At 43.5% G+C, this 25,719-nt stretch overlaps 1 protein-coding gene and 1 long non-coding RNA gene across 3 annotated transcripts in view; one reads left to right on the top strand and one right to left on the bottom strand.

Moving 5' to 3' along the window:
* Positions 1-25,484, top strand: part of LOC106742408 (sodium/calcium exchanger 2) — a 73,221-nt gene extending 47,737 nt beyond the window's left edge. For both annotated transcript variants that reach the window (XM_014615322.1, XM_014615321.1), the window contains exons 5-9: positions 3,710-3,880; positions 9,991-10,149; positions 16,826-16,997; positions 18,723-19,019; positions 20,252-25,484. In XM_014615322.1, the coding sequence (XP_014470808.1) occupies positions 3,710-3,880; positions 9,991-10,149; positions 16,826-16,997; positions 18,723-18,927 (707 nt within the window). In that variant the 3' untranslated portion in view covers positions 18,928-19,019; positions 20,252-25,484. The remainder of the gene's footprint in view (positions 1-3,709; positions 3,881-9,990; positions 10,150-16,825; positions 16,998-18,722; positions 19,020-20,251) is intronic.
* Positions 1,752-15,089, bottom strand: LOC106742410. Its single transcript, XR_001374268.1, has 3 exons — positions 13,757-15,089; positions 2,127-2,240; positions 1,752-1,935 (listed from the first exon to the last, which is right to left on the bottom strand). It is a non-coding gene; the product is annotated as an uncharacterized LOC106742410 (long non-coding RNA).
* Positions 25,485-25,719: the final 235 nt, after the last annotated feature.

Below are 25,719 nucleotides of genomic sequence, written 5' to 3'. Positions count from 1 at the left end.
TACCTCGAAAGTAATCGCTCGACTTTCGGTAACGTTGATTGTTAAATAAGCGATTTTTTACCGTGTGACAAAAAAATAAAAAAAAGAACTATAGTTTTCAAGTTTCGGAAGAATACCGTTTTTCCTCATTTTTCCGCGGATTTTTTCCCGTTTTAAGGGTACAAAAATTCGGGTAGAAAAATTCACATATATTAAAACCTATCACATTAATTTTTTTCCGTAAGGAAGGTAAGAAACCAGAAAAATCCATAGGAAAATGGGGAAGAGATGTTTTTTCCGAAACCTTAAAAAAATGTACTCTTAGTAATATTCGAAACCTTAAAAAAATATACTCTTAGTAATATCATGAAACATTTAACGCACGAAATTACGTTTATTATTAGCAGGGGAAAAATGTTTGAAATATTGAAGGAATTATAAGCATATTGCAAATATTAATATGCAATTTGCAGCATTATTTCCGCACGCAAAGCTCTCAGCTAAATATCTCGGATAAATATACGCCGTATATAAAACGGTCGGAACTGCAGCGTTTGATTGTATTCACGTGTGTGTGTGTGTTGTATGCACAGAAATGGAAACGGGGAAGGGGTGATCACGGTAGAAAGATCGCATTGGTCTATTATAGCGCACTTTTCTTTGTTCGGTTTCCCTTTCTGCATTTTCCGCCCTCTGCTCGCCTCGCGAAGCAGAATCGCTCAAAGCGTTTTTCGACTTTCGCCCTCGATAAAGCGCTTCACTCTCTCGTCCGAGACGAGATCGCGGATTTAAGTGTGTACAGGACGCCACTTTATAACAGCGTCCTGCGCTGAATACATTCGATGATCGAGCCATTACCGCGGGGAACAACAGTTGAATAACGTATTACGATAATTTTCGAGCTCGGAGAAGGAAGAGCTTCTCTTTGTGAAATCTGTCGGTATTTCAAGATTACGTACAGTTACGTAGAGGTCGCGGCCATAGAGGTTGACGCACGTTTTATTTTCCGATACTTTTCGGAACGTATTCGACGTTCAATGAGAAAGTCTATCTACTCTGGAAATTTCTCAAAAATCCCGTGGACAATGGTTGCCTTCCGAAGTATGTCGAAGGAGAAATCTATTGTATACCACGTCAACTGTAAATCGATTAACCGATGTCTGAGTGATCAAAGAACGAAATTTCGCGGTCTAACTCGAAGAACTTTTAGATTTGGAAGCGCTCGCGGACCCTACAGCTTTTATAAATGAAAACTCACGAAACGTCGACATCGATCCATCGGCGCCCTTAAAATGCAAAATCATTTTGTTTGTTTATATAATAGCAGGCAGAAATCTACGTGATATTACTAATCGGCTACGACGACTTTTCCACGATTCTCATTATCCGCGATGAGTAAGAGTGAGCCGCGTTATTACGTTGTTGAGGGGAGAAACGATTCGTCATCGTCGAGACTTCGCCACTCGTTCTTCGAGATCCATTAATTTTACGAGGTAGACCGATGATGCCTTTTTACCCTGCGCGCTTAGAGACTTCTTGCGGTAAACAGATAACGTCTTACTTACATCGCAATTTGATAAGATCTTCATTGTTGCACTCGATAACTTTATTTGAATAACAGTTAATATATATGCCGATGTATGATGCAATTTAAAATGTGTCATTACACATAAAATGTTCAGTTTACTACACTAATCAAGAAATCGTGTCTGTTGGTGTGATTATTATTACTTTTTCGTTAGAACAATAAAAAATTGGATGGGACCAAAGATGACTAATTTATAATGACACCGATCATTTCCTTCTCTCAGTGTGCGTGTAAAAATCTACGAGCTATGCAAATCGCATTGATTTTTTATGTAAACCAACCGTCATCAATAAATCCGTCACCATAAATCTTTGCGTCTGACTCACCAATCAACGGGAGCTCGGTATCGGCCACGTTCTGCTACAGTTCTGCAACAAAAATAATAGTATCGCTGATTAAATATGATGATTAATGGCTTGACGAGATAAATTCGCGTGAATACAAGCGAATTAATCCTCTGCGATTGTTGCAACTCAACGGTTTTCACGGGGACAATTATGTCCCAGTTTCGCTCGCGAAGGATTAAATTCGAGAATGTTCGGGAAATCTATAAAACTACCTTCGAGACGATCCTGTTTGGCCCGAGCCGGATCCTCCGGTACGGCATCCGCGTAAACGGAAACTGCTTCCCTTGGGAACCGCACCCAGCGTGTGGCTATGAACTTCATTGGATCTGCACAAGAGCAAGTTTTCTGGTTGGTTATGTGGAAATATGTGAACATATTAAGAAGGGCAGCTTGAAACTGTGTGTGTGTATATATATATATATCTTTTTTGAACTAGTAAAAAGATAAATGGTAGTCTCTAATACGAGTTTAGAATGCTATCATTGTTAAAAATAATACTAATATGATGTTGATATGTGCGAAATAACGCGACGCGTACTAAAAGCAATTTGATCAGTTGGAAAACTCGGGAATCACGCGCGATGTTTCCTAACGTTTCCCGACTTTCTCCCGGCGCGTTAAGGACCAATATGATCGCTCGATAGTTGCGTACATAAACATTTTATTGGTTTCGGCATCCATGCTCGGCCAGAAATACTTTAGAACATAGTTATGTTACGTATTCATCAATTTCACATTCTCCATATTGTAATATTAACATTATACATTATTTTATAGCACTTATGATAAATATTCGGGTAAGGTCACATCTCACGGACAACAATAAGGTAACAAGCCTTAGAGTGAGCTAAATTTAATGAAACAATTGTTTATATATTTATCAATACGTGTATAAGCATAATTGTCAAGTTAAAATTTTATTAAAATCGAGCTTATTTGAGATTAAACAAATAATAAACTGTTGTTCATACATACTTGTATTCCTTAGATAATTGTATTATATTACAGGTAGTATAATTAAATTTCTTAGCATTTTACTCTGCTCGTATTTCTTTTGAAACTTGCTCCTTCCATCCGCCATGCGACGGATCACACCCCTTTGTGATGCAACGAGCTTCTTATACTGTTGAGCTAATTCACCCACCTCGTCTATCTATCTTCAAAAAATAACTCTCTGGAATACTGCAGCTCGTCCTTCGAACTTGGCTGTTGTTCGCTGTTCGTGGCAGCTCTCGAATTATTTTGCAAATTAAATTCTGGAAGTGTCAGTCATCGAAATACGGAAAATTTGCCGCATTGAGAAATCTGATGTCGTAACCATGACAGCGTTCATTGCTTATTCGTCTAACCGTTATAATATAATATATACGGTTAAATAAGAGAAATGTCTGGCTCAGGAAACTACGTAAAAGTTGGAAAATATTCTGACAATATTACAGAGCTGTATACATTTTATGTTTAATATAAATGCGCTGCAAGCGAGAGAGGAAGAGATAAAGAAAGAAGTGAAAGTAAAAGTTATGAAATAATAATCCAAGACAAAAACTTACAATTTTGAAATCCCGAAAGATCAAATTTTCCGATCGTGTGAACGTTCATTTACTTCCTCTCTTGATTATCGAAAAATAAAACGTAAATCCTGAATAAAATAAATCAAAAAAGAATTGTAAAATAAACATGTTTCATCTTTCAAAACTCCCTCTTTTTCCCCTTTTTCCCTTTCTCCCTTTTCCTTTCACTGTCACTTTCTTTCTTCTTCGATAGTGACGTACAAATTCTGAAATATCACTTTCAGGCACAAGCTCCTGGAAGGAACAATTTACGGAGGCATTGACCGTTAGTGGGGGCGACGAGGACGACGCCGAGGGTGGAAGCGGTCAACCGTCTTCACCATCGGCGATGGATTATCTCATGCACTCACTCACCATTTTCTGGAAGGTTCTCTTCGCCTTCGTCCCACCTACCGGTGAGTAACGATTATTCGTATCATCGACACACTTTGCGGCCGATAACGGATCTTATTTTCTCAGCTCGATTTACTTCGTTGATTTCCGTCTAATTATGAATTATACGGGTACTTTCTTTTCAAAACATACTTCTCGAAACGATTTAGCTCTCGTCTTATTTATTCACTTTCTTGAGGCGACATTTTGTATCTGGGCTTAAAATATTGTCTTCTACGTGCGATGACACAGTTCGCGATAGCGCTGTTGTTTTCTTTTTTCGCAGAAAGTGAATCGCCCCCTTGGGAATAATTTTATTCTGCCGTATATATGTACAGCACACGGGGCGCGATAAAATCGCACGATGCGAATGCATTCTAGTTTACCGTGCGAATATACGAGGTGTTTTTACTATGACTAATAAAAGAGTATGGGAACACAACACTTGCCGCCCTGCAAACGCGTGCGAGCGATCGCGACACGTCGCGTAACATTGTTCTCTAATATCAAGTTTTTATCAAGCGCATCGCGAACTGAATAGAGATAGAAAGAGAGAAAGGGAGAGAGAGAGAGACAGAAAAGATTGTTTCAGCCGATTAAGAGGAACGGAAAGACCCCGGAAGAGATCGGATTAAACGTACCCGCGATTTAGCGGACGGGCATTACGAAGATAAAACGTTAGTGGCTAATTGAGATAAGGGAAGTGTGCGAGCTAAGGAACGATTAAGAGAGACACATCGAATTACGCACGAGTGAGGGAGAGGGGACGGGGCAGAAGGATGTAAAACATAAAATAAAATATGAAGCGGAGAAGTCTGAAATGCGCGAGGGGATAGAGATATTAAGGTTAGAGGATGGCACATATACAGCTTCGCGGGGGATTGTGGAATTTAGAGAACTCGTGGGGAGCCACGGGATCAGCGTGTAACACCAGCTGGATTCCCCCGCGCTGTTTTTTGAAGTACGACCACGGGTGGAATACTATCTGATCTCTCGCCGTTTCCGTTTCTTCGAGTGTGGAAACGCCGGAGATAAAAGGCGCGTTATCACGCCCCTCTTGGCTCCCGACATACTTTTCACACCGTTTCGCACCGGTTTTTCTCCGCAGGAGGTACACGTGAAACGTCGAAGATGTGCCGGGAGATTACCTTTTCTCCGATAGAATTAGCTTCTGCGAATCGAGGCGGAAGAATTCCGAGAGTGGTAGAGAGAAAGAAGAAGAGACGAGAGAAGGGAAGAGAAAAAAAATAAGAGGAAAGGGAAGGGGAGAACGAATAAACGCGAGCATTTGCGAGATTATACATGCAGCGTATGTAATGCTGCATCATTCCCGTACGTTACACCGGTATGCACTATGCTGTGGTATCTTTATTCACACATACTTTTACGTATATTTGTATCAATCCGGCGAAATATACAAGATTACTCCCGTCGCGGCGGGTATTTCATTTCCTCATGCACCCCCTCCCTCCTTTGCTTGCCTCATACTTTTCGCCAACATCTTTTTCACTTTCGTCTCTTCTTTCCTTTTGTTTTTGAGGTACGAAGGGATTTTCTCTGCGTCTTTTAGTTACGGCTCTGCCTCCACCGGCTGGAAGAAAACGATGGAAGGTCGGAGGGGAAGGAGGTGGGGCAGTAGGGAGAGAGGGGCGAAGGAGGAAACGTGCTTTATTTCAGCGAGCACAATCGCGAAAGCCTGCTGAACTGGCAAAAGCTCTGAAAACTACTGTATCGAGCAGCGTAGTTTCACCCTGTTTATTCCTCGCCGTCCTTTCTCCTCCTTAACCCTCCGCGCCGTCCTTATAAATCAACGTTTCGTTGCAAGATGCGAAACTGCATTTGCCTTCCTTTATTCGGGGCTTAAGAGGGGGGAAGGGAGGATGGGTTGGTAAGGGTGGAGGAATCCGGCCAGCCAAGAGTCGCCGAAATAATCGAGGAACTTTTTCGGATGTCGCTAACGAACGCCGAAACGCGATGCGAAATAATACAAAAGCGGACGTCTCGTTACTGTTTCGCAGAAACTGAAAACCGCGGTTATACGCGCTATTTAAAAGACGAGGCGTCGCCTGCAAAATTCGTGAACACGTCGCCCTTTGTCCGGAGGTAATTTCCAGCAACGCTTTCGCCGCCGAGCTTTACAAAGCGATTTTTGCGCGTCCGTCACCGCCGCCGTTTGACTGGAAAAAAACCCGTAAAATTCGAAGCCGAGGATTGAATACCCACGGGAGACTTCATTTGGGGATTAAGTGCGGAAACGTCGCAAAATATTTTAACATCCGCTGCTGTTTCGGGAATATTAGAAAATCTCATGAACGCGCATAGACACATACATATGTACGTTCGTGCACGTATACGTATGCGCGAGCGCGCCCGCAAGCGGTGTTCTCTGCTTTTCCACGAAATTTTCGCGTGATTTATAGCGACCTGCACCCGCATACTCTTTTCCAAAGTAATTTTCGTTCGCGGAATTTACGACAATGGCTGTTCCGCCTCTGTAGAGCGGCGTGTTCGAGATACTAAACAAGTTTTTCCCAATAAGTGTTAGAAACTGATAGATTCGCCGGAGCAAACGGTATATTTGCAACGGTAGAATAAATATATTAGTTAATTCTCTCTCTTTAAAAAAATATCATGTATATTATTTTTACAAAAAAAAGTACCACATATATTTTTTATAAAAAAAAAATAAATTTTTTTCGCTGTTGGGATGATATATGTTACTTTTTTATACGATACGTACAAGCAAAACAAAGAAATATAACATTTTTCGTCCTTTTCAGCTCGTACTTTTCCGTGTGCGGAAAACTTTAAATCAAACTTTAGATTATAAATCGGAGCTGAGCTCTCTCTCTCTCTCTCTCTCTCTGAACGCCAGAGAATTACATTGTAATTTATTTTGATATTTTTAGACGTTTAATTTAATGGCGTTACCGCATCGGGCTTACTCAGCCCCGAGGGAGTTTCCGAGCTTGCTGACTTTCCGATAATTACATAATGTAATCAGTAGCTAGTCGCTGTCTGACAGCTTGAAAAAGACCACGAAACACGTTAATAAATCAGTCGAGTTTAGCAAGTACGGCGAGCGTGCTGCGATAATATACACCGGCCACGTGTTAACAGTAAAGCTAACCGCGTGTTTACGGACTCTTTAGCTATATTTACGCCGGCGTTCACCGTAAACATGGCTTCCTATAAAGATCTCTAATAATAATTTCTTCTTGTTGTCGGAAAGAGGGGTGGGAGGGAGGGAGAGAGAGAGAGAGAGAGAAGCGCCCATAAATCTCAATTCGATCTCTCATAAATGACGAGTTTTGATTGTTGTTCGGATTTTATCGGTTATCGATTTCGACGCTCGTTGAAAATTTCATCGGGATTATTTCGGATTTTCTTCCCTCCTCGAAGATTTCTCTCTTCTGGTGATCCCGTTACATATAAGTATGTATTTTTGGAATCTCTCCGGTAAGCTTCGCGCTTATTCGGATTATTTGTAGCGAGGTCTATGGTATTTCAATACGAGATGACGTGTGTACACACAGATATTCTTATTTGCCGTCACCGTCATAATTCAAACGGATATCGCGGTTACGGCTTTCATGGCGGATCGTGTCCCATACGTCAGGATGTGCGTCAGGTGCGGTCCCATAATTCGTGCGAGGGAATCGGGTCACGTTCCATAGACAAAACTGATTGCAGCCTTGGAGTCCCGCGAGCGCAGTGTACGCGACATTTCATCACGTATTATAAATAGAAATTAATTCGGCGGGTTTAACGCGATTAAACGCGCGATGTGATTGTCATCTTACATCGTGCGGTCGTTATCGCTTATAATATTCAGTCCGATCGGATTTGATGGGAAAATTGGAAAATTCCCGGAACAACGGACGCTCGGAATGTGTGTGTGTGTGTGTGTGTGTGTACGTTGCTTTGCACGCACGTGCGCGCGCGCGCACATACACACGCGTATTCACACATAATCGTACGTGAGAGCACAATGCCGAGCATCTGGCAGTTCTAATTAATCCAATTAATCTGAATGACCGGAAAGGACCTGCGCAAATATTTGCCTGTCGTGCCAGTGTGCAAAGTACTTGGGAGATGCCGCTAGATAAACGTCAATTGGCACTTTATAAATAAGTAAAGCGATCTGCGTAGGCGACTATTAAGCGGCGTTCCCAAATAAACGACATGGTGAAAGAAAATGCGAGCTGGCGCGCAGAGAAGCGTTACGATGTGCGATATTAAATAATTAGACGGAACGTGCGGACGGCGAGCAAAACGGTATCGCGATTTACGTAATCCGCGTAATCTTAAACAGATAGTTGTTAGATGCAAGTTTTCAACATACTTTTTATACGATATACGTTTGAGCATACATCTTTTCCATTTTTTTAAATATACTTCTCGTAATATATATTATCTAATATATTTTATATTCTGTACACATAATATTGACATGACGTGCTGCAAAATTACCAAACTTTAATAATGTGTTCTGAGCTTAACTGGAATACAAAATTCAGACGCAGAAATGTCGAGGCGTCGAGTTATAAGCGAATGAAAAACACGACTGTTTCGCGAGTTAAACTTCGGGGAGCCAAATGAATAAGAAAATTACATTTCACTTAATTTCCGGCGGAGTATACTTGGACAGAATTCTCATTGAAAGCTTAGTTGCAGAGATATGTCAGATCAAAAGTTGGAAAATCGCAATGAAAGGTTGGTTCGATCTTCCTCGAGACGTTTTCGTATCAGGATTTTCGATTCTCCCCAATTAATCCTCAAAATACGCTATCGAAATACCACGCGATAATTTTGCGACGATTTTTTTTTTATCATATCACACATCTTTATAATCCTCTAAACGGAAATGTACAACACGACCGCGCCGTTTAATCAGTTTCCGAATTGCGGCGTATTCACACGTGGTTGAGCCGCAGCCGTCGGCGAAGTTCGCGGGCAAAGTTTCGCGGCATCCCGTTCATCTCCAGACGAATCGTACGGCTGGATACGAGAATTCCCATGTTACGGCGCTCCGTTATCGAACTCGCGAAACACAAATCGCAGGGGACGTCAACCCCCCTTCGTCGAGCGTCGGCTTTAATTACACGCGGAATAAAATCTTGATTAATCCGAGAAGCGCGATGCGCGCGCACGCTTCGCCTTCATTATTAAATCTTCTAGTTCGTCATGTTTGCGCGATGTTTGCGCGACACATGCAGCCGATTACCGGGCAGTTTCAATCGTTTTTTTCCACATGCTTCGGAGCACACAAAAGATACGACGAAGTGAATCTGTGTGATTCACGAACACATGCGGTAGATGGTCAGCAACTGTCAGAATTTCATATGTTCATGTGTCCAAATTAGATATGTGTATGTAAGTTTTGACAGCTGCCTGACCATCTACCGCGCATGTTCGTGAATCGTACACTGTTAAGAATGTTCTTAAGTAATAGCGTTTCTGACAGTAAATCTAAAAATTTTATATTAAAATTTATAACTTTTCTTAATTTTCATGATATCAATTATTAGTTATGAAATAATCATGATGTTCCATATTTTCTATAAAAACAAAGGAACAAATATATGAAATTTAATATTTTTCCGTCTTATATAATTTGTTATATTTTTCATATTTAGTTATGACACCTTATAAACACGATATATTACAGTTGTTCTAAAAATTTGTTTAATAATGCACAGTATAATGGTTAATACATGTATAATGGAGGATTTGATAATGATATAAACTGTTAATTGTGTATATTAGTGAAATACATCAATTGTGATGTATTTCACTAATGTTCAGTTAGTAAATCTCATATTCTAAATTATTACATCATTATGAAATGTGGATTCAGAATGTCTCTTCATAACTATTCGTTATTAAATGTAATATCAATTTGATAATTAATTTTCACACTTGGTAACTTATGTAAAAAAAAAAAACTTCCCAACCAAATCAAGAAGTTTTCCTAACAGTATAGGTTCGCTTCGTCGTAATTTTTGTATGTTTCGAAACATATGTAAGAAAAAAAACTGTTGCAACTGTCGTATGTGATCGACTGTACAGAAAGATATAAAAAGCACGAGGTGAACAGCGTTTATCTTTTGCTTTTTCCGTCTTGTTTCAGATATCGCGGGCGGTTATCTGTGCTTTATCGTCAGCATCTTGGGAATCGGCGTCGTCACAGCGGTGATCGGGGACGTCGCCTCATACTTCGGCTGCACCCTCGGTATCAAGGATTCCGTCACCGCGGTGGTTTTCGTCGCTCTTGGTACTAGCATCCCCGGTAAGTGTCAAACGAAACGCAAACTACCCTAACACACTAAACTGCTAAGCTAGCGGGTCACCGGCGAGATCGTATCGGCCGCACGCATTTGCAACACAGATGGCACGAATTATGGAATGCTTATACAGCGAGTGTCTCCAAACTAGGGTGCTCTTCGTGCAAACACACCGAGCGTCCCAATTTACGTCTTCTCACGCGCGTTCATCTTCAGAGAGAGACAATTTTATCGAACATTTCTATTTTTAAAAGTTTTATGGAGAATGTGTTTCAACGCTTCTTACTGCGTTTCTTACAGCAAAAATCAATTATTTCTTTATGAGTTTTTAAACATTATGTAAATTTGACTGACATTCTCTTGCTACACTCCCGAGAACAAATATTCCATATATAATTATATATAATTTATATTTATATTATATCTTTATATATAAACATATATATATATATAATTATGTATGAGAAATTTTTTCCCAGCGTATCAAAGCTATATATCATAAATCATGTTTATAAACATTAAGCATAGATTTTTTGAAATTTTTCGTGCTTTATTAACCATCACCTTTCTAATAATATCGTCAACTACCTTAAATTTAAGAGTCACGGTTTTGCCGAGATATTCTTCATCATTCCGAATAATTGATTTTATTGAAGATTCTCGAAATAGCAGTTATATCGCAGCTTTTTCGTAATGTTGTTTACCTCCGGTGAATAGTTTTCTATACGTTCGCTGACAACAGCGAACGCCGCCATGTCGGGACTCGTAAAACCTTAATGGAAGTAGTTGCGAGCAGCTTCCGTCGTTCTAAAACAGTTATTTATCTCGCGGGCAAGTTGAATGACTTTCAGGAATTTCCCTCGCCACATGTTTTGCACAACGGCAGAATCTCGGCCCTTACTTTAAAATCATTAAGGCGCAGGCATCCGCACTTCATCATACGCTGTTTGTTTTGGCGGTTATTTCTGTGTTGCGCGCGTTATATTCGTCGACGGTGACTTATATCGACCTGCAGTCGGGCGGATATGTTACTATGTCATGTCTCGCGGAAATCAAATTTCCGAAAAAGAAAGAAAGAGGAGAGAGAGAACGAGTGAGCGAAGAAGAATTCAATCCCGCGTTGCAGCTACAGATCGAGGCAATAACTGGTTTCACCTTGAGAATATCTTCGAAACAAATATATTTTATTAACTGCGCAGTTAAAACGGTTGCGAAAACGGTTTACCGAAATTTTGATGTCACTTTAACGGGGAATATGTTGAAAAGTACACGAATATACGTTAAATTAACATATTCATCTTGTTAATATATTATTCTTTAAGACATTCACCTCGTTGAAGTAACACAAAAATTTGAATGGATCGTTTGTAATAGCAGATTTTTTACTATTTAGGTGAAAAGATGAAGGAAGTTTCCATTTACAGAAGATGGTCCGAGTGATGTCCGTTGGCATCAGTGCAATTTCTCTGATGGATAGATCTTTCACTGCTCTCATATTTCGAAGATACTGAACGTGATAATAGTTATTGTCTCACTCACATATAGGGATATTGAAAAATTATAGGTCTGTAACATTCCGCAGCTTTGTCTCGCAACATCGTTCCCCGTATCTATTATCGCGATCCCCGGATCCGTTCGAGTTTGGTTGGAGCACCTTCAGCGAGGGCCGTAAAAGAAAAAAGAAAGGAAGAAGAAAGAACGCGTAGAAATAACGCTATGGCGAGGAAGGACGTGGAAGTAAATAACGTTTCGAGATCCATGGACAATCTTTATTGGTCGGTCCGAATTGCCCCTTTTATTATCGTAGCCGGCAGCGTCCCGGCGCAGAGAGCTCAGATTAGGTTCGGTCAGGCAATCATTAAGAGGCTACGATTCACCGTGTTACGGAGCGCGGCTGATCCACGGGGTAAAGTCCCATCGATGTCGGGAACCGTTTAAAGTGGGTACATACTTGTCCATGAACATGCTGAAGATGCTTTCTCGGGGATAAAGAGCCTGATAAATCTCAAGTTGCCGCGCGGAAAATCCCGCTTTTCCCAGCTTTCCGTACTGTAGTGCGCGCGCGTCCGCTTCTTTTGTAATGGGATTTTCACTCGCATCGCCAATCTCGAGATAATAATTGCATTCTTCCCTCCCTCACAAAGAAAGCGCGACAAGGACGACGTTTTTTCAAACCAAGAAATTTCTCTTCCGCGCATCGGCTTTTGGCACAAAGATTGCGCGTGGTTATCGATGCTGTTTCTAACGGATGTTACATACATGTGTGTATATTTTTTAGTAGGTTCGTTCGCCGGACCTTTTAACCGTTCGATCGGCAATTTCGTCACCCCTATTAAGCTGGACCCCCCCACCATCGCAAATCGAGTTCGGAAATACCATCACGTACCAAAACGTCATACCAGGTATTTTGCAAAAAATATTATATGTACCCACTTTCTTTTGGCTATCTTAGAGCAACAAAATAGCAACAAATTCCCATATAATTGTTTTTTTCGTACGACCATCCTAAATAATTTTTTCGTTATGGGGATCCAGCTTAATGTCTACCTGGCTCCACCCATTTTAAACGCTATTTCCTGCTAAATGGCTGGAGCAACAAAATTGCGATTAGAGCAACTAATTAGCACATAAATAGTATTAAAATTTTTGTTTAGTGCGAACTCGATAGTGGGGGGTTCCCCAGCTTAACAGGGGTAATTTCGTCCCTACGTTATCGGCCGGCAAAAAATGTGCACGCGTGTATATTTAGAAAAATGGAATTAATTATATCGGTATCTCCGGCAGCGCGATTGCGACCTAACCCCTGCGTGTCTCTCTCTCTCTCTCTCTCTCTCTCACTATTTCCGTACAAAATCCGCGACAAAGGCATTTAATAAATCATTTGAGCAGGCGTTATCAAAAGCTATTAAAAGCATAACGACAGCTACGTCATTACGGGTTTCTGGGTCAATAGGTTACGTCCAAAATTTGCATCTAGAACAGCAGTTGCCTCTCGCGCGAAATTGATTATTCCAAATACGTCCATAAAATCTTAATGCACGCCGGCACTGCGGCTATTCTACTTTGCGCGATACCAAGAAACAGAGAGAAAACACCGCGAGTCGTGGCAGCTTGCAACAATTAGACACCGAGCGCGCGCGTCGTTTCTTTTTCAACTATCGAGAGCAAGTTAACCTATATTTATATAGATTGCATCTTGATTTGAATGTCATCCGTACGCGGGCACGCCGTGGCTGCGTGCACATTAACCGGCGGAATAGCCTTAACACGCAGTGTCACTTGGGTTACTGGTATTTTATGACCGTATACATTCCTTTCTTCGAACATTGAAGTAAATCCATCGAATCAATAATACGTCAGAAAACGGTTGGAAAAATCTAGCCTATATATTGTTGGTGTTATTCTGCCGGTATTAATTTGACTGTATATATATATATATATATATATATATTTGTACGTGTAACCACGCATCGCGCATAATCTTTACATCGCGAATATTCGCACAGTCTTAAATAACACACAGTGTCTATACAACTGTCTATACTTTTTCTCGCCGAGAATCAATTCGATTTGCGTCTAAACAAGCTGCGAGCGTTCAAATTGTACATTCACCATTTCACGTTGATATCCGGTGACGTCTGGCTGTCCAGGTCCATCGATGAAATCTACAGCTGCATCCTGTCCGCGTCCGTCCAGCCTCCTCAGCATCCGAGCTCCGTAGCGGCCATTGTTCCACGTCGATCACTCTTTACTCACTTCACTTCATTCCACTGCACTGCACCGTCCCGCGCCGCACTGCACTCGCGACCGCGATCATTTAAACGACGCGCGATGATTTAACGAAAAAATAAGCGACGGATTCCGGCACTTCGGGAGATATCAGAGTGTTTATATTGAGCGTTTATAGCTTTCGGGAATACTTTAGTGCCTGAGAGTCGCAAATTACGTGTAAAAAAGGCGAACTGATACGATACTTTCGGCAAGAGAGAAAGAAAGAAAAGATATTAGGTCTGTTTTTCTTTCTTCTTCTGTAAACTAGTGTATACTTGTAAAACTTAAAAAGAAACAAATATATAGTTAAGACTTGGTGGAAAAAAGAGAAGAAGAGAACTAGTGCGAGTTAGTGCAGGCAATTCAACGAAAAAGTACAGACCTTTTGTTTCGCGAACGGTTACAGTTCGCCAACAAATAAGCTCCTCGTTTCCAAGAGTTCTAATTCTCGAGGAAAACGATAAGAATACGTGTCGGATTTAATGAAAATTTCGATCGACTTTATATAATCCGTCGTGTATGAAAAAATTCGAAATTCATGTTGCGGGAGTACTTGAGTGGCTGAGAGTCGCTTCACGAGAACAATTCGTTTCGTCTCGCAACTTCGTTAAATGAAGAAAAGTGAAAAGCGATAGTCACCGTCGAGATTCCAGGGTGCTGCCCAGGGCGATCCAATATGACAATCGCATGTTGCGTAACGCGGCTTACGCGGGTCGGAAAATCATGCGCGACGATCCGCTTGCGTTCGCGCGAAAGACTGTATCGCTCATTGTATTTATGTTTGTCATTGTTCCCGGAGTCACACCTGTCCTTCAGCGAGTCGCGTTTGCGAGAGTGCACCGTTGTATTGGCCATTCATTAATATCACGTTCTCTCGTATCGTAATATTCGTATTATATATTATGTCATTGTGTTTAATTCCCTCTTGATATTTAAACTATAAAAGTGCACGTCCCCGGCGACGACAGCGGTAAGCAACGACTCATAACGAAACGATAAATCAGCTTCGCGAGACGAGAGGCAACAAAGAACTTTTTTTTTCCTTTTACATAGGATTAAAAAGCAAAAACTTCTGGGCGCTTTTGCCTCGCGGATTCCTATCTCGTGAATACAAATATAAACGCGAACGTCCAAGCCAGGGCCGACCTTGAGCTCAACTTTGCTTTTACTTTGTTATCCGCGGAGTGTGGATAAAGCACGTCTCTCTCTCCCTCGAAAACGATCGAGTTTACGAAGAGATTCGACGGAAATCAATTTTGCAGAGAATTTCGGTTTGCGCTCGGAATATTTTTTTCACGCTCGTGACGGTTCTCCTCGGAAGGAGGCTTCTTCTTTCTCACCGAGTTTCCGGCACGGTCGTTTCATGCTTTTGTGCTTTGCGCTAAAATAACGTCTCGCGATATTTTACGGCCTCGCATAGGGGAATGCGCGGATATCGACGAAATTTGCGGGATGCACAGCAGGATTGCTTAAGTCACTTTTGCGCTCCCCTTCTAAGCTCCGTGTTCCTTCTCCCCGAAAACTCCGTAAGAAACTTTCTTCTCCAGAAGCTCATCAATATTTATGCCAGAGGGTACCTCCGATCTCCCAAAGTACCGCTCGACGAGATCGGTTTGGCGACCTTCCTCTCCATATCGCCGGCGAAAGAAGCACGTAGACTCTTAAACTCGTACAGGATGTCTCGGAATTGCATACGATACTCTATGCAATGTGGTCTGATGTAACGACGCCGCGCCATACTTATTATTAATGTTAGGTGCTCGCAAAAGTTGGTACGATATTAAGGCCATTTTATTTATCGATAACAATGAGATGACGTACAGTATTTTAATCAAAGTATTGGCCGTTGCTATCAATAATCTTTCGCAATCCTTCGGATAGAAGAGTTCGATCCGATAAAATGACTCGTCCTTTAAAGTAATCTATTCATCGACCTATTTTCGCATTTCCTCGGCATTTCGGAACCGTGTATCAGATAGACCGTGCTGCATCGATGAAAAAGAAAGGGGGACATCTGGAAAATAGGCTGGGTGCAGCAGGGCTTTACAATCGAACAACGTCTCTTTAGTCGCAACAGCAACACGCGGCCTGAAGCAGGATGACTTTATGACTCGATTCGTAAGCGCCTAATATATTATTGCATTGTCCAATTTGCGACACATACAATATGATGATCATTAAAACCAGTCATCATGAAACGAAAGCTTTATGGCCGGCGTTTTCGCGTCGTAAATAATTTTCGCTGGAAAATCGCGCCCCCTCCCTACGAAGAGTCGGGATCGATCGGCGAAAGCTCGGCGCTCTCGTCGAGCGATAGATGTTTTTCCGTAGATTTTCGGCCATTTTCAGCCACATCTGTCCTGAAACGTAATCCCGGAAAACCGTCGCGTTTACCGCACGCGATTTGAATTCCGACCGCGCGTTATTACATCACGGACCTCCCCGCAGCTCCGCGAAATGTTTCTTACTCCGCTTTATACCACGAGGAGTAGGATATCGCGCGCTCACCTCGCGCTGCCGCCATAAACTGCAAACTGGTACAAACTGCGTGTCCGAGCGGTGCCAAGACAGCCGCCGCGCTTTAGCGCACTCGGCGATCTCTCTGATTGTCGCCGGAATGCGTCCCATAAACCGGCGCCGAGCTATGAAACGCGAGTTTTACCTCACGCAACATTGCGAATGAAACGGGGCGCAATAAAGAGGGATATTGGATATGCGGATCAAAGTTAATAGCCTCTCTGGCCTGGACTGTGTGTAATCGAATATCCCCGTTATCCCGTTCCGAGCCGGACTTTTAATTCAACCACTTAAAGAGCTGAATAAGTGACAAAGTGGCCGGCGCGCATTTCAACGGTGCGATTCCTCGCGGATGACGTGACGCGAAATCACGATGCGCGCATTTCATTTCAGACACGTTTGCCAGCAAAGTAGCCGCCTGTCAAGACAAGTACGCCGACGCGTGTGTGGGCAATGTCACCGGGAGTAACGCGGTGAACGTCTTCCTCGGGATCGGCGTTGCGTGGAGTATCGCCGCTATTTACCATGCCTGCCATAATGAGACGTTCTTCGTCGAACCCGGCAAGTGAGTATAAACGACGCTCACGATTTCTTGTTCACGGTATTCGAGTACTCAAATCATTTGAAAAATAACTACTCGAGTATACCGGAGAGATAAAAACGAGCAAGAACAGATTCGGGTTTTAATACAGAAGGCGTCAAGTGTGCTCGGTGAAATTAGAAATCGCGGCTCTGTTCTCAATCGCACGGGACGCGATCGGCACGTGGCGGTGGGTCAGGTAAGGTATGACGACGTGACCTCGATAACCAGCCGTCATCCCCCATTTACGATCACTTTCGTGAAACTATTCTCAAGAAATTTGGTCAAAGCATCGCGACAGCAACTTGGCCGGCGCTGCTCTCGACGACAACGACGCCTTTGTCTCCCCCGCGCTACGTGAAATTGCCATCGGTGACGTATCGACGGAAATATCCCAATCAGCCGTTTGTCCGCCTTAATAGATAGATGCCGTGGTGACGCCTAGTCGATAAACGCCTTGCCGGAGTTCGCGTAATCATCGAAACCGATTAATTATTGATCGACCTTCCGCCGCTGCTTCCGCATTCTTCCGTCCGAATTCAATCTTCTCGACGTGGGCCGCTTTTAATCGACCAATTCGCCTCCTTTTCACATGCTCGCGCGCGTTTCCTCGCACTTTTTCACGATGAACCACCGCGTGGAACCTCTGCTTTACGACGTTCTCAATTTTCCATCCTACGACGCTGATATCGCATTTTACGAGGATTTTGACGCTCGCAAGATGGGGCATCGTATCTAGCCTCATATCCGTCGGCGTTTCCCCGGAAATTGAATACACGAACGCGCAGAAAATGTCTCCTATTGCAATCAGTCGGATTATCGCGCCCCGATCATCATTTCGACGGCTTACTTCGATCGCGAGGTGTGAAGCTGGACTGTTCGGAAAGATCCCCAAAGTTATCTCTTCGCCGGCGATCCTCTCGCTCACCGAACAGTTCAAACGTGGATCTTTTGTTCCCGTACACACCGATAACGTCTCTCTCTCTCTCAGCTCGCGACGACCCTCGCGAGGACAATACATTCGCTACGAGCTGTTACACATAGATGACATATGCTTTCCATTTAGTGGACCGGCGTGATTTAGTGGACCATATGGGACTGCTATAATTCCGTTGATATTGTAGCTGCAGCATTGTGATCGAACAATAAGAGGTATTCCAAGGTGAACGTATTTGCGGAGGTAAGCGCGAGGACTTCACGGCGATTTTCAGCCGGGTCACCGCCGACGAAAGCTCGCCGGGAGAACTTTGATTCTATAATCGGCTGCATCCCGACCGATTCGGAAAATCGGTGACAGCTTGTCAGAAGTGATCGATCGTCCAGACTTGTAGTCCATCGTGTAGGCGCGACCGCGAATACTCATCCGTCGATTGACGAAAGTTTAAGTTCCGACGTCACCGCCACCGCCGCCGCCGCCCCCAGGACTCGGAATGAATCTGCGCCGCGGTCGCGCTACAGAACTTTTCCCATTCGTCTTCGGAGGGGGCGAGAAATCTCAGCGAAATCACCGGTTCGTAGTTCCCAGAAGTTCCGACGGAAAATAGAAAGGAGAGATTGTCCCCTCCTCCCCCGGCAGATTTTTACGCTTCTCCGTTAAACGCGAGTTTGTCGTCGGGTTAATAAACCGCCCCGAGACGCGGGCGGAAAAATATGGAAATGCCGAATTCGGTCGTTCACGTGACCGTCGCATTTACAAAACAAATCTTTTAGCTTGGCCTTCTCCGTCACCCTGTTCTGCACCGAAGCCTGCCTGGTGATCCTGGTGCTGCTGGTGAGGCGGACGAAGTCGATCGGCGGCGAGTTGGGCGGGCCTTTTATACCGAAGGTCATCACATCCGTGTTCCTGTTCTCCCTCTGGCTCTTCTACCTCATCATGTCCACCCTCGAGGCCTACGGCGTGATCCAGGGCTTCTAAATCAGGGCCCGTGCGACGCCACTACGTCGGCCTATACGTGTATCTTAGCTCTGGCGTCCGCCAAGGCGTGTGCTCAACGAAACTTCTACCTGGTGAGTTCTCCGCGCTTCCCTTTGTTCCGCTTCCCCCGAGCGATGTAGTAGACTTCACTTCGGAAACCGCGGGAAACGAGTCAGGTCAGGTCGACCCACGAGTCATCATGACGATCTTCCTCGAGTCGCGCATAAAGCGAAGCGTTGTTTGAAAGGTCAAACGCTCTATCGGAATTTCTTTTATTCTTTCATATTTATTACACATATGCATCGACGAGATGTTCGTTTTTCTCTGTTGAATTTTCGAAAATCCACTTCAATATCGGCACTTGCATTGATTTCCCCTCAATGCAATCGGCAGTGTAAGAATGATCTGGCGGGTCGCAAAAAATAACACGACCATGTCTCGACCAGGCCTGATTAAACGTTAAAGAGCTTGGGGATACACTTTCGAGAATAACACCCGCCCGTGGTATCGACGTATCCCTCGACGAAAATACTCGTAACGATCTCCGATAAATACCTTCGGCCACGTAACGATTGTCCCTCGCGTTATCTCCCGACAGCCTCGTTACTGCGCTTTCGAGTTAATTACGCGAGTAATATGACCGAATATCCGGGAGCTTATTGCGGGAGATATCCCAAGCCAAGATTAAATATAGCGAACGATCGCCGCCGTGCGGACAGCTTTTTGTGTTCAATTTCGCACGACATCACCCTCGACCTACATTCAAGCTAACTCACGAACGTTACGCAAGTCACGAAGATGTTTATGCTTACTTACATTGCTATTTTACACGGCGGCAGCACTACTCGCGGTGATTTTCACTCGGAGCGGAATATATACGAAACGCTTTGTGCTATCGAAAATATCCCCGTCAAATTTCGAACGCCATTTCACCTAGCCGCCCGGCGCCCCGGCATTGGGCAATCCTCTCGGGAGAAACAATCTCGATATTTTATTAAACAACCTCGTTGCGCCCGTACAGTCCGTTGTATCGTTCCCGTCTGACGTTCTACTCTTCCTTACGTCACTTTGATCTAACAACTCAATTCATTATTTCCTTTCCCACCTATTAAGCTAATCTCGTTACGACCTCTTCGGCCGACTTCCTAACTTATTCAAGCTCTACTTAGGAACTTGATCTAATCTAACTTCACTCATCGCATTCTCCATCTCCTCCTCTTTTCCTTATTTACACCACGAATCGTGTAACTTGGCTTTTTAACTTCTTCCTTTCGTCGAAAACGTTGAATCTCTCGCATTAAACAGCCGCCGATTTTGATTTCAGGACACAAAGAAGCGAAATCGGGAAAATGGCGCGATTTCGCGAAAGAACGAACTCTGACTGTGCCGGGAACTCACATAAGTTCACCCCCGACCTGAGACAATTAACAACGAACGTGATCGCGTGACGTATTCGATGCGTGGATATATGTGTATGCGTGTGTGTGTGTGTGTGTATGCGTGTATAGGTACCTGAGAGCGCGCGAGTGTGCTTGCGAGTGCGTCCCCAACGAAGAGAAGAAAGAAAATCAATCGGGAAAAAGAGTATAACGAAAAAGGAAAGAAAGAAGAAGGGTGGAGAGAGAGGCGTGCGTGAGGAAACAGTGAGTTTGCCTTAAAATAATTTAATTCAAAAGAAGGAAAGAAAGAAAGATGAAGAAAAAAAAGGAAAATATGTTACAAACGCGTTCTAGTCGAGTCACACTCTCCCGCGATAAGAGATCGGATGGCTGTTATCGAAGACAAGAGGAAAAGAGAGGAGAAGCAAATGAAGATAAAAGAATATATATAGTATACGCGTATACTGCTACCTATTCGCGGCGCGTGTACATAGTGTATTTATTTAATCCTTTAAGGAGTACACACAGGTTTCTATGGTATTTTAGTAGCGGACTGCATTGCAATTCCTTTTTCGCCAGAGATCGACGTCGCTAATTTTATATGGACGTATATATTGTTGTACGACATATACATATATATATATACATATATATATATATATATATATATATTCCTTTGTCGAAAGGGGAGCAGGTGAGATGGGGGTGTGTGTCTCCGACGTCAGATCGGTTTTCGCGAGGACCTCGCGGGCGGGAAGGGAGAAAAGAGTGCGAACGCACCTGAGCCAGCGGCGATTGCCGGCGTGGTCGCGCGATACGGAATCGACTTGGAGGGGCCGGGGGTTTTCGGTCCTCGCATTTTGCAGGATCAATTTTGATTTGGTGCCGCGCGCGGGAGCGGTCATATCGTTTTTGTTTCGCCGATGTGTGTGTGAGACAGTCCGAGACGGCGAGCGGGAAAATCGTGACGTCGGCCGGCTCGATATCGCGCGGCCACTCTCTCGGTTTCTAGTGGAATTTCGAAACATAGTGCATTTTTTATCGTTGCAATAACGCGTGAGGGGAGCAGACACGCGTTATGGATCACAGTCGTCGTTAACGCGCGATTTGGACAGGGCTGCCGGGTTCCTTACGATCTCGGAAAGAGAGATCCTCTGGAAACAGGCGCGACGTCATATATATTGCCTATGAGCGCGAATAAGTGGTTACATCAATAACTGAGTAAATTTGCTAGAGATACAAATTGACGAGTTGAAGCGAGTTCACCGATTGATCACAAATTAATCGCGCGATTCATCTCACGTGCATTTATCGTCTAGTGCACTTTATATGCATTTTAACCAACTTATAAGAGAGCAAAGTAGTGGGCAGAGTAAACAACAAGAAAAAAAAAAGAAAAAAAAAACGAACAAGAAGAAGAAAGAGAAGAAGGAAACAATATCGTGTATAAGAAGTGGTGGAATTGAATTTCTATCGAAAACCGTTTTGGAGAGTCTTTTCTTCACCGGCGTGAACGCGCTACGTAGCGAGAGCTAACGAATAATTTAGACTTCAAGCCGGGGACTACAAAAACACAGACGGATTAGCGGTAGGATCTAGAACTTCAGGCAACTCTGTCGACAATCTGCGGATTTCTCTCGGCCGCTTGCGAAAAAAAAAGCATCTCTTATATTTTTTCTCATTGTCGATTTTCCATCTACCCGTCGCGGGACGTCGCGAAGCAGACAGTCCTCGTCAATATCTCGGCATTACCGAATTGTCTGATCGCGAGCCTCGCGTCTACACGCCGGAATCTTGAGAATAACTCATAGGTAAACGAGCGATTCACCGAGAATTCAGTGTAAACGAACAACAATTACTTCGATTCACGGGCCGCTCGTCTCGTCGTGAGTTGTTGATCGAACGCTTCATCAGTTCCTCTCCTGTCGCGAATCACTGACTCCGGAAAATTACGGACGGGCTACGCATAATTATAGAGGCGCCGCTCAGTGAGCCGCGAAATAGCAATTAGAGGGACGGTGTCGTGTATTATTTTTCGTCGCCGGCCGACAACACGAGCGCGACGCAGTACGTACGATCGTAAAGTTCTCCAAATTCGCGAAACGAATTTTGCCGGCAAAAGTTTTACGGTTTTCACGAACTCGGACGGCACATCCCGACATCCACGAGAGATATCGCGCGGTAAAGAGTGTAAAATGTGCTTTAACGAAAATCCGAGAGACGTTTGCAGTACATTCTAAATTTTGCACAGAGATCCTCGGGAGGTATTCCGGATGTCGTTCGGGCTGTTGTTTGTTCTGATCCTTTCTCGTGAATGTCGAGTGCGCGCGTGCGAAAGAGAGATTCGGAGATTGTCGTCGATCGGGACAACAATACAAATCGTTAGCGGACTGGTAGCCATCTTGCCAGCGTGAGGACATGTTATATTGAATACCAGCAGAAACATATTTACCGTTGTTAAGCAGTTAGTTAGGTAGCGCGACGAACGTTAAAAATTTAGATGCGCCCCCGTTGCGAGTCGCGGCCTTCGTTCGAATGTAAATCGCACCCGCCTTCGGAATTTGCACGACACGAGAACTGTCGTGTTTCTCCTTTCCAATCGGTACACATTGTTGTGACGTCGGAATATTTGAACTTTCACCCGAGAGTGGTCCGGCGGCTCTCTTGATCTCACGTCGTGAAATCCGCTCCTCCTCGATGAACTTTCAAGTTTCTTGGCACGATAATAACCGTTATGTATATATATATATATATACATATATATGTATGTATGTGTATAAAGTCGGAAAAATACGACTTCTTGCGGTACGTCACTTTCGAGGAGGGAGTGTTCTCCTCTTGGTCTTCACTGCCTTTGATCGAGGGCACGGCAGTTTGCGCGGGGCAAGTTGTGCGAATCGGGCGGACTATGTTATCCTGAGAGACCCGTTTTAGATGGAAAAATGATTTTCGACGCGATATCGCTTTGAAGTAAAGAAAAGAAAAAAACCAAAAAAAAAAGATACGACGGAAAAGACGAAGGAAGGAAATCGCGAGATCCGCATTCTAAATTCTCGGAGTCCAAGTCGGTGACTTTTCGGCGTTTCGCGTTAGACTAACCTTCGTCTCGCCCGGAGTCTCGATACAATTTAGAGAGATTTCGGCACCGTCGTCCATGACGGTCGCGCACTTTTTAACAACATGTTCCGAACGATGTGAAAACGGGGCGAGAAGGAGCACTTCGTACTAAAATACAAACACAGACATCCACACACATACGAACAAACATTCACACATGACTCGGACTCGTTATTATCGCTAACGTTTTGTAACACTACTAGCCGGCTTTTTATATAAGAAAAACATTAGAGAAAGAAGACATTGTTTTCGCCTCCCTTTAATGTTAGAATTCGCGGATTTGTCCAGCGCGTGATTTTAGGACAATGTTACAAGGTGCTCTTAACTAACGAAGGATGTCGTCGCTTTGCGTCTTGAAAAATGTCATTGCGTCTAAAAACGAACCTTACAGGCTGCCGGCGGAGGCGCGCCCACACGTGCGCGGTGCTCGCGCGCGTTTCGCCCGTGCGCGAGCATCAACCTAATTTAGGAACGACAAGTATGACAAAGTAATTAACGGCTGCTGCTCAGTATTACGAACGGTGCCGTCGTCGTCGACGGGCCGATCGCACTGATGATGATTATTAACCGGCCAATTCTGGCGTCTCGCGACCCGAGTCCGCATTCTCTGTAAGTAATAAGCGTAAATCTAGGGAAGGAACGGCGATTCATCCGACTGGGATTACTTATTAATGATTGTCGCCGCCGCTCGGCTCGGTTTTTGTCGCTTGCGCGACAGGAGGGATCCTCTCTTTCTCCCTTACTTTCTTTTTTCCCCTCTTTCTCTTTTCTGCAGTCGTGTCGGATCGCGACGGTAGCTTGTACGTCGATTTTCTTACGATTTTAGATGTCGTGATGCCGCGATGCAACTGCAGTAACAAATCAGGAACTCTCGCGAGATATGACGTCCGACCGGACCGTCATCGATCCGAAGGAGGGAAACCGGCGTTATTCTTCGGGAAGAAGGATGTTGATTCTCGGCGGAAGAACCGGTTTATATTCATGTACTTTGTTTTTCGCGTCACGAAATCTTCTTCTTTGACCCGCAAGAATTGCTTCCATTCGATCCGATATGTTAATACGGCTGCCTGACGTATATGTATCTCTCTCTCTCTCTCTCTCTCTCTCTCTCTCTCTCTCTCTCAATTATGTTAATATTAATTAATTAATTAAATTAGACTCTTGTGGTATTAAGCTCAAAATCTCTCAAGAAGAACACACTTGCAAAATACTCATCGGAATAATATGTTTCAGTTAATTTATATTACTTTAATTATATTTTCGCTCAATATTTCGTTGCGATAATACGTTAAATTAATAATTTATTTTCTAGTACAATACAAATACTGATTTATACGTACTTATTGTGGAGAATAAAAAAGGATTTCTTGTAATAAGCGTAACAAGTTTTATCAATGCACGGGCATACCGAGTTTTACTAACCGAATCAATGGAAACGTACATTGAGCGCTTATCGTTTAAACAACGAATTGCGTAATTCAAGCATCGCATTCTCAAAAATACTCAAAGCAGGACATTATTTGTGTCATTTATGTGGTTTTATATTTTGCCGATTCACATTTGTTTAAATATCTAGTGCCTCTTCTGCTTACTCTTATTACAAGAATGATGCAGGACAAAAATTCGAAAGTCGATCTGGCCGAAGTAAATAATTGACCTACGATGTCGTAATTAATCGTTTTGGGAAATATACTCGTTGATCTTAACCCTCGACTATTGTGGCGACGTCAGATATAAAGCCCGATTCACGGATCATTAGTTTGTTACGTCATAATTTATGTGTGACCATTGCCTCTCACTCGTCATGTAGGTAAGTACCTTACAACGAAAAGTAACGAGTTACTTTCCGACCCATTAACATAAAAGACACTTAGCGGTTCGTTTCTTTTTCTCTTTTTTTGTAGCAACAGGGTTCAGATCTGACGCCGTGGCGATAGCGACGATAAACAATTCGACCGTAATCTAGTCGCTCTCGATTGTGCTTTTCGAAGGATTCCGCCCGCTGAGTCGACATCGTGTTTGAGGATTTTATTTTAATAAACCTTTTGGAATTATCAATCAGTTCTCTTTCACTTTTGTGTTCCCGTTGCGATCTCTCCTCGAGCATCCTTGAGTTGTTCCCCACCGTGCCACGCTGCGTGCTTGAATTCATATCGATCGATCGCGCGGTACACATTTATTTGCCCCGTTATTTCACCGACCACGTCTGCTGCTGATTGAATCTGTTCGATTGATTGCCAAGTATTAGCTGCACTTTCCGCATCTTTCTGCAGTTTGATTTCTGCCCTTTCGCTCC

This window comes from Dinoponera quadriceps, unplaced genomic scaffold, assembly GCF_001313825.1.
Source record: "Dinoponera quadriceps isolate SergipeBrazil2010 unplaced genomic scaffold, ASM131382v1 scaffold754, whole genome shotgun sequence".
In the NCBI taxonomy this organism is placed as follows: Eukaryota; Metazoa; Arthropoda; class Insecta; order Hymenoptera; family Formicidae; genus Dinoponera; species Dinoponera quadriceps.
This window is presented reverse-complemented; position numbering and strand designations above follow the sequence as displayed.